Raw genomic sequence first — 8,821 nt, 5'->3', positions numbered from 1 at the left:
CTCCCTGGGCAGCACATTCCAATGTGTGATCACTCTCTCTGTAAAAATCTCTTCCTAATATCCAACCTAACCCTCCCCTGGCAGAGCTTTAGGAAAAGGTTTTTCCCCCAGAGGGTGTTTGGGCACTGGAACAGCTCCCTGAGGCAGTGGTTACAGCCCCAAGCCTGACAGAGCTCAGAGAGCATTTGGATAACGTTCCCAGGCACATGGTGGGATTTTGGGGTGTCCTGTGCAGGGTCAGGAGTTGAACTGGTGATCCTTGTGGGTCCTTTCCAACTCAGGATATTCTGTGTAACATTCCAGGTGTTACTGCTTAGTGCCTGTGCCTCAGTGAGGACCCAGACGAGATGCAGAACGACGCTGGGGAGTTCGTGGACCTTTATGTCCCTCGGAAATGGTGAGTGGTACCCCAGGGGCTGGGCTGGAGCCTGACCTGGGGCTGGTGCAGCCTGTGCAAAGAGGTTTTTCGTAGCAGCAAATACTCTTTTGGAGAAAAAAAAATCAGTTTTCTAACAGTTGCTGTTTTTCTAAGTACCTAACGTAAAGTATGTGAAGCAACGACTGCATTTGAGGAGAGCACTCTGCATCTCCTGTTCCAAAACTACCAAACTGTAGTGGCAGTGAGTGCATATAAGGCATGGAATGGTTTGGGTTGGAAGAGACTTTAAAGGTCATCCTATTCCAGCCCAAAAAAAATCAGTTTTCTAACAGTTGCTGTTTTTCTAAGTACCTAACGTAAAGTATGTGAAGCAACGACTGCATTTGAGGAGAGCACTCTGCATCTCCTGTTCCAAAACTACTGTAGTGTAGTGGCAGTGAGTGCATATAAGGCATGGAATGGTTTGGGTTGGAAGAGACTTTAAAGGTCATCCTATTCCAGCCCTCTGCCCTGGGCAGGGACACCTTCCACTAGACCAGGTTGCTCCAAGCCCCATCCAATCTTGAACACTCCCGAGGATGGGGCAGACACAGCTTCTCTTGGCAACTTGTGCCAGTGTCTCAGCACCCTCACAGTTCATATCAGAAGTCAATATGAGTGTAGTTTACAAGTGTTTCAATGACTGTGCTGTAAGCTCAGCTGAACCTGTTAAATAATCACATCTTGTCTTGATAGCACATGATAATGGCTCTTTGGGCATTGTAGTAAATGGACAGTGAGAAGCTTTTTCTAAGTGTGTTTATGTTAAAAAAATCATTGAACAATAAACCATTTATATGCACTTTCATAGGTTTAAGTCAAATCTGGTTTACAACCTGAATGTCTTTGACAGTTGTAATGGCTCCCAGTGAGAAAGGCATAGAAACTGCATGCTCATGAATTAACTTAGTTGCTGTATTTACTGCATTTTAGAAAAGGAAATAACAATCTTTGTGTTTTGAAGGCCTTTGCTGCTGAGGGTGAACTGAGCATACAGAAACCAAAGTGAAGAGATAGTTGGCAGCTTAGTATGGTGCTACCAAGTGAATGTTTCCTTTAAATGCACTTAAAGCTGCATTTGAATTTTCTAAGTACTGAAGGCTAAAACTGTTACTGTCTAAATTTTTATGCAGTTTTAATTTGCCTGTAGACTTGACTTTAGTAGGATTTTTTGGTCATTGTCACTGTTTCCTTTTGTTTCCTTAGCTCTGCTAGCAACCGAATCATTGGTGCCAAGGATCATGCTTCCATTCAGATAAATATTTCTGAGGTCAGTTTCTTAACAGAAGTGTATGATGATATTGTGGTATCTGACTAAAACCAAAATAATGTTAAAAAATGCTTTGTTTGTGATTTCCTGTAAATGACAATACAAATGCTTTACTTGTTCACCATGTTTCATTCCTCAGTGGTCCCTATTTCTTGTTTTCAAAGGATCAGAGATAAGTAGAACATGGAAACAAACCCCCTGGTATTAGAGAGTTCACTGTTTAAATTCATTATTCAGATTTCTTAGTCTTTTTTCCTGCTGGATTTCTCAGCAGCTGGAGAAAGTGAGACAATTTATGTCTCTCAACTTGGGTGTTTTTCTACCTGTGTAACAAGTCTGTCCCGTTCCCCCCTCAGTTCAATTTTCCATGATACTGACCTTGGTTAAAAGAAACAGGAAAAAATACCGAAGGCAGGAAAATCCACAAATAAACTTTACATCGAACTTTTCCATTTGTTCAGAACTCAAATATTTTTTTTCCTTTAGCTACCCCTTGTTATTCTGTCTGTGACTCTCTCAGTTTTATAGCTGCACTGTGTAATTAACTCTAAATTTGCTGTGAAAAGTTCATCTGTAGTTGACTTTCTAACTTCAGTAATTGCCTTGAGTTTTTGGAGGTTATTTATTTGGTCAATACTGCAAGTGTTTTTCTACAGTTTTTAACTTCGTGTGCTTGGCAAGTGTGATGGAAGATTCCTGAGGATCTGTGTGCAGTAATTTGCCTGTAATTAATTACAGGTTGACAAGGTGACAGGCAGAGTGAATGGCCAGTTCAAGACATATGCCATTTGTGGCCCCATCCGGAGAATGGTAAGTGCTCTCCTGACCTCCAGAGTGAGTGATTGTGCTTCCTTTTGTGGTGATTAGTGATTATTTAGATGTATATTTGGCTCTGGAAACACAATGTGCCTTCAGCTCATTCTGGAGCAAGACCTTCTGTGGGGTTTATGAATGTAAAGTGAAGACATGAATGAATTCATAGAATCACAGAATGGTTTGGGTTGGAAAGGACCTTAAAGCTCATCTTGTTCCACTTGCCCTGCCATGGGCAGGGACAACTTCCACTAGCCCAGGTTGCTCCAAGCCAAATCCATCCTGGCCTGGAACACTTCCAGGGATGGAGCAGCCACAGCTTCTTTGGGCAACCTGTGACACTGCCTCAAATTAACTCATAATAATCAGTTTCTTCTAGGTTTGTTTTTTTGTTTGCTTAGTTGTTTGGTTTGTAGGGTGATGTATATTTGTGTTTTTTAAATCACTGAAGTATGAAGGATTGTTTTAAGAATGTACTAAGATACTAACACTTGGCTTTTATCAGGGTTTTTTTTTTACAATCATTGGAGATGATACTACCATGACTTAGATATGGTGTGAAGCTTCCTAGAGTTCCTCACAATTCTGCTTACCTAGAAATAGATCTTCTTAATGCAAGTGTTGATTTTATCAAGTTAAAGCTATTTCTTATCCTAAAGGATAACAAAGAATTAACAGCTTGTTTTGCAAACACTAATCTGTGCATATAAAATATATGGATCTATAGTTGTGCATTTCCCTCCCAGCACTAACTGCTGCAGCTGCCTCTCGTTTCCATGTGTGTCAGCAATTATTTGGACACTTCAGAAAATTCTTTTTTTGTTGCTTTCTAAAGGGGGAATCAGACGACTCCATTCTGCGCCTGGCAAAAAATGATGGAATTGTTTCCAAGTAAGTATGGTTTATCTTATCCTCTAACTCTTCAGGAGTAACTTCCATGCCCAAATCCAGTTTTTTAGGATGACAATGTGTACATTGTATTTATAGGCTGATTACACTGTTGGTCTAAAGTATTTATTTGAGCTGTTGAAGCAAACTGGTTTGTAACAGTGTTTTTTCATTTTCTTCCAGGAACTTCTAACTGAAGAAACTCCAGTATGGGCCACGTGATATGAAATAAACACTTAACATCTATATTATGCTGTGTCTTTTTTGTTCAAGTCATAACCATCAGTGGATTTATTATAGTTAGGCTTCAAAGACTTAGAAATGTGTCTTAAAAAAATAGACAGATCCTTATTGCGAATTCTTAAAACAAATCAGCTTGTAAAGCAATGCCAGAATTGAAACACATGAATTTCCACTTCACTCTTTGATTCACTCTCATCTTTCTCTTCCAGATTTAGTAAGTGTTGCAATTGCAACACAGGTCCTTTTCTTGATCTGTAATGGAACATTTTGGCTTGCTGCTTTTTTCACTGGAAGAACTAAGGGGATTCTTCTCATTGAGATATCAAAGTTTAGTGGATGTTCTGCTGATGGAGACTCACAGTATTTATTCTGCCATTGACACGTTCTTGAAGTGTATTATTAAAAGGAGTTCATAGAAAACTACCTAACCAGGAATACTAACTGGTGTGCTAACAGATTGCCATGTGAGAGAGACTTAGTTTCACCTTTTTGCTCTCATGTAAGACCTTGATGTTGAGAAATGGGGAATAATTTAAGGAGAAAGAAATCTGAATATTTGGCAATGCTTTAACAAATTGCTTTAAAGGCCTTTAATGGGTGGATAGACTCTACCTGCTGATGGAGGTGGGGGAAGGTGTTATCTTTCAAGCAGAACTGAGGGAGGAAGGAAGAAATTTGAATGGTTCTACATTTGCTGACATTGCCTGTCTTATCTGCTGGTTCCCAGTCTCTGGCTTCTTTCTATCATTTCATGGTTCTGAGCTAACACAGAAGCATTTATAGTGTAGTTTGACAAGAGTTGCTTCAAGATTTTATCTGTTGTAGTTCAGGTGTTTAGTTTTAACTTGAATTGGTTGGTTTTCTGCTGACATAAAGTTTCTGTAGTAGTTACTGTGCAAGAAAGATGTTTGTTGGCTCAGACTGTGTTGATATCAAACTTTGGAAAGCTCCTCTCAGAGTTTGACTTCAGTGGCTTGGACACAGGAGTGGTTATCCTGCAGGGATGGACCATGGATGGACTGTCCAACTGGAGTGTTTAAAGAATCTGCTGACATCTCTGAACTTGCTCCTGCTTTTTGTGCCAAGACATGCCAGAAACACAGGAATATGGTTTTTTATGGCCTTTTTTTTTTCCAGTCAGGTCTTAATGTTGGTCTTTGGTGTTGCATTTGGAAGTGCTGTGCTCATTTGGTTGCTGCTGCACTAATGAACCATCAGGAATCTCTTGTGTTCTGCTGGGCCATGGTGCTCTCAGCAGTGTTACAGCTTTGTTATGTCCTGACAGCCTTTAGCACTGCCATAAACTGCAGCACTCCACAATCTTTTTTTCCTGTGCTAGCTGCAGAAACAATCAAAATTGAACTAAGTGTAAAACTAGAAACAACTGTTGGCACTAAGATGTGGGTATGGGATAGGGGAAGGGTGTGCAGAGAGAAGAGGTAAACACTGTACTTCAGTGTTTTAAAGTGTCTAATAAAAAAAAAATTTGCATTTCTATTGGGAAAAGAGATTTCTGGTTTACTGAGGCTATAATTCTACAAGGATTTGAAAGCAAGATATCTTTCCTGGTGGTATAATGTCTCAGATTTTTGTTTTGCAAGGAGGGATATGAGAAAGGGCTGTGTAGTTTCTTCCAGGTGCTACTTTGTGGTGGTAGATCTCATTTGCAGACAGCAGGTTTATTTGTCAGTTGATGGTTATTTAAATAGAATGTCATATACAGGTTTGGTTTTCAGATGAGGTAGTATGATAAGATTGTACTGAAAATCTCCATTGTCAGCCACATTTTACCAATTTCATAATTTCTACAACTACACAGATTCTGTCCTGATTGTGTGTTCTGATCCACATGTTCTCAAGAGTTACTGAGAGGTTCCCTCCTGCATGGGCATCTCTAGGGTAACATTTGCAGTTGTCTATACTCAAATCTCTGCCTAGGCTTTCTCAAAGTTTTCTCAAGTTATAGAGGCTGTTTGGTGATACTTTCCTGTTTATGCTGAGAGCTGTTCACCATGTAGAGCTGCTCACCATGTGGCTTCTTTCTGACTTGTTTGCAAGTTACTGTGAGTGTGGGAAACAAGGCTCAGACCTCTCTCAGGAGAGGCTGTAAGAGGCTAAACTAAGGAGAATGGCTGAACTACCCAAGTGTAGTTCTCTTTCTCCTTGTCTGTATTTTTCTTCCTTCTCAGGCATGTCAAAGTGCAGCATATTTCTTTGGAAGATCCTGTCTTGGCTCCATGGATACCTATTGAATCTAAGCCTAGCAGATCAGGCCATGTTAATGTGTAGTTAGAGTGTGATGTGGGTTTTTTTCATTTGAATCAGGTATTATTTCAAATCATAAAGTAAATTAGGATTTAGTGTGTAAGACACAATAGGTACAATGAAGTACATAACCAAACCTTTATTTCATGAGCAGTTTCAGCAGAGAAGTCAGAACTCAGCAGGCTGTGAGTCCTTTTTAGCATTGCCATAACCTAAACCATCTTTGGCTGCACATTCTCTCTTCCCACTGATAACACTTGAATTTACTAGTGCTCCTCTGAGCTGATAGAACTTTTAAAAGATAAACTCCTAGATGTTTTGAGTAAGGGGAAACTCAGCTAAAAAGACCAAAAAAAGTTTGATGTTGAATTTGCGTTGAACTTAATAATACAAAAAGCACAGGAGAGACTTTTTAAGTACTACAGGCAGGGGAAAAAAATTAACCCACACTTTATTTTTCAGCTATTTTCTTCTGACATATAAGTTAACCATGAAAGATGCTTTAAAAAAAAAAAAAGAGGCAGGGGGATAACGCTGTTAGTTGTGTTTCTCATAGAAATAATTCATTTTTCCAGCAGATAAATCTGTGAAAACACTTTCTGGAAAGACAAATACAGTCTCCAAAGTGGATTGATTTCAGTTTGGCACATGTCCAATCCTCATTACTTTCCTTTGTGCACTGTAAGAGGAGATAAGTTTTAATTGGACTTGATGTTTTTTTATGACATATCTTAAATTAGCTGCTTCTGCCTTGGCATTAGGGTAGAACTTTAAATAAAACCACTAACTGTTTACTGCTGATAAATGCCTGGTTTACCAAAGAGTTTAAATACTGTTGACTTGTTTCTAATCCCCTGAGACTCTCTTCATCCATGTGGATTCCAGTGGAATTCCTCCATAAGGCACAGTGAACTGACAGCTTAAAAGTTCAAGATGAACTTGAGGTCTCTCAGATGTCTTCTTGAGCAATCTAAACCCATCAGCAAACAGCTGTACCAAATTTGCACTCCTGGTTTAAGTAGTTAAGAGTCATGTTGTCATTTAGAATAGTTTTTGCTTTGCAACACTGATTGTTGCCATTTGGTTTTCAGAACTTTGAAAAATTGAAACAAATGACTCTTTTATTTATTTCCTGACAAAATAAGCTCATGAGATCTTCTAGGGACATATCCTAACAGCTTATTCTGTTGGGAATGGATTAGTGCTGTGCTAAAGGCTTCCTGAAGTTCACATTATCCTCACCAATGAGACTGAATAGCACATGAGTCTCATAAAAACTGCAGAATCCTAACAAGGGAGGACATATGTCCCTTTAAAAAAACAATTTTCAGTTGCATTTTCTAGTATTGTGATGTAAAGTGTTCTTTGTTTTCCTGGGACAGGAATAGTTCAGATCTTTGAGAGCCATGAAAGGGAATGAACTGTACTTGTACTGTACAAGATGGACAGAGTTGCCCTTACATGGTTACATTGCACCAAGTCGTGAAATTCTTTGCTGTTACTTACGAGGACTTGGCAGTGGCATCCTAAAGACATCTGATTTAACTGGGGCTATTTTAGTGTCTTTGGCCAAATTTTTGCTGCTCAGACAAGAGCCAATCTACTCCTGAAAACACCTGGGGTTTTTTTTTTTGGTAGGAACATTTAGATGTCTCATAATACTGATCCTTCTTTTAAGCCTTGACATTCTTCTAATCAACTACATCATGTTGCAAAGCTGCTTTAGCCAGTCTCAGCTGTAAATCTGTTGTGGTCAGAGAGCCAGGGTGAGGAGGTCACTGCATTTTCTGTTGCCATGGGCACAGAATCAGCAGCTTTGATAACATCACCCCTATTTGGCAGGTGCCAAAAGGCACAACACTGCCAAGTCTGGAAGGAGGAGAAGGTGCTTCCCTGGCATCACTTGTGCTTCACTGCAGAGAGGAGCAGTGTGAGTCAGAAGAGAAATAAAAGAGGCTGAGAGTGTCCTTTGCCTTCACATGTGTCCACCCCTTCCTGCTGCTCTGCTGCCTGGCCCAAGCTCCAGAGCAAGGAGTGTGTGGAGCAGAGCTGGCTCACGAGTGCTCCCTGCAGAAAGGAACTTGGGACAGCTGTGTGGGATACAGTTTATTTGCCTAAAGCATGTGGTGATGCTGGAGGCTGCTGAAAGCCTACCTAGAGGATTGAGATAATCTAGTTCCGCTAGATCTGGCAGCAATTTTGTTTTTCAGCTGGATATTATGGAGAGCTGTCTATTCCCACCTCTTGTTTTGTTCAATTGCTGTCACTCATAGTGATACACAGAGATAAATACACTTCTGCTGCAAACATTGCTTTGAACAGGCTAAGGGAGGGTTCGATTGTGGTTAATTCATTTATGGCTGTTTGTGTTGAGGCATCCCAGGGGAGGCAACTTCCCTGTGGGTTGGATTAATCAGCCATGGAAAAAACAGAGTAAAGTAATTAGGCATTTTTTTCCTGCTGGGAAACACACTATTGTTTAATATCAAATAGGAATTTGCTTGGATAAATCCTCAATAGAAACTGCAGGTACTGAGATTTTAAGAATTAAGAACAATTAATAATGTCATTGTGGGAAATTTCTTAATATATTATGATGAAAAAGGTATTAACATCTGTTCTCAGATAGCTGATAGTGAGCAAAACTAGTGTGGTCAGGCTGAACCAAGAATATTTTGAAGCATACACACCTGAGCTTTAGTTTGCTAACAAATCCTGTTCTGTAGTTTCTTTCTGCAGGACTGGGAGTGTGCAGAAGAGCAGGTAGATGCCTGTTCTGCTGAGGATTGGGGCTCCTGGGTTTGGGGGCAGTGTTGGCTGCTCTTTGCAGTCCCAGGGCTGACCATGTCTCACTGCCAGCACCCACCCAGCTGCTCCTCACTGCACAGCAGGGCAGAAAACAGGGTGGAAAAGCAGTGGGTGAT

At 40.2% G+C, this 8,821-nt stretch overlaps 1 protein-coding gene across 1 annotated transcript; it reads left to right on the top strand.

Annotated features, from left to right (window-relative positions):
- The first annotated feature begins 301 nt into the window (after window positions 1–301).
- On the top strand, window positions 302–3,635 carry RPS21 (ribosomal protein S21). The gene is made up of 5 exons (XM_009082187.1): window positions 302–397; window positions 1,625–1,688; window positions 2,427–2,498; window positions 3,337–3,392; window positions 3,573–3,635. The coding sequence occupies exons 1-5, from the start codon at window positions 348–350 to the stop codon at window positions 3,580–3,582; spliced, it is 252 nt and encodes an 83-aa protein (XP_009080435.1). The 5' UTR covers window positions 302–347; the 3' UTR covers window positions 3,583–3,635.
- The last annotated feature ends 5,186 nt before the right edge of the window (window positions 3,636–8,821 follow it).

Source organism: Acanthisitta chloris, unplaced genomic scaffold, assembly GCF_000695815.1.
Source record: "Acanthisitta chloris isolate BGI_N310 unplaced genomic scaffold, ASM69581v1 scaffold25010, whole genome shotgun sequence".
In the NCBI taxonomy this organism is placed as follows: Eukaryota; Metazoa; Chordata; class Aves; order Passeriformes; family Acanthisittidae; genus Acanthisitta; species Acanthisitta chloris.
This window is presented reverse-complemented; position numbering and strand designations above follow the sequence as displayed.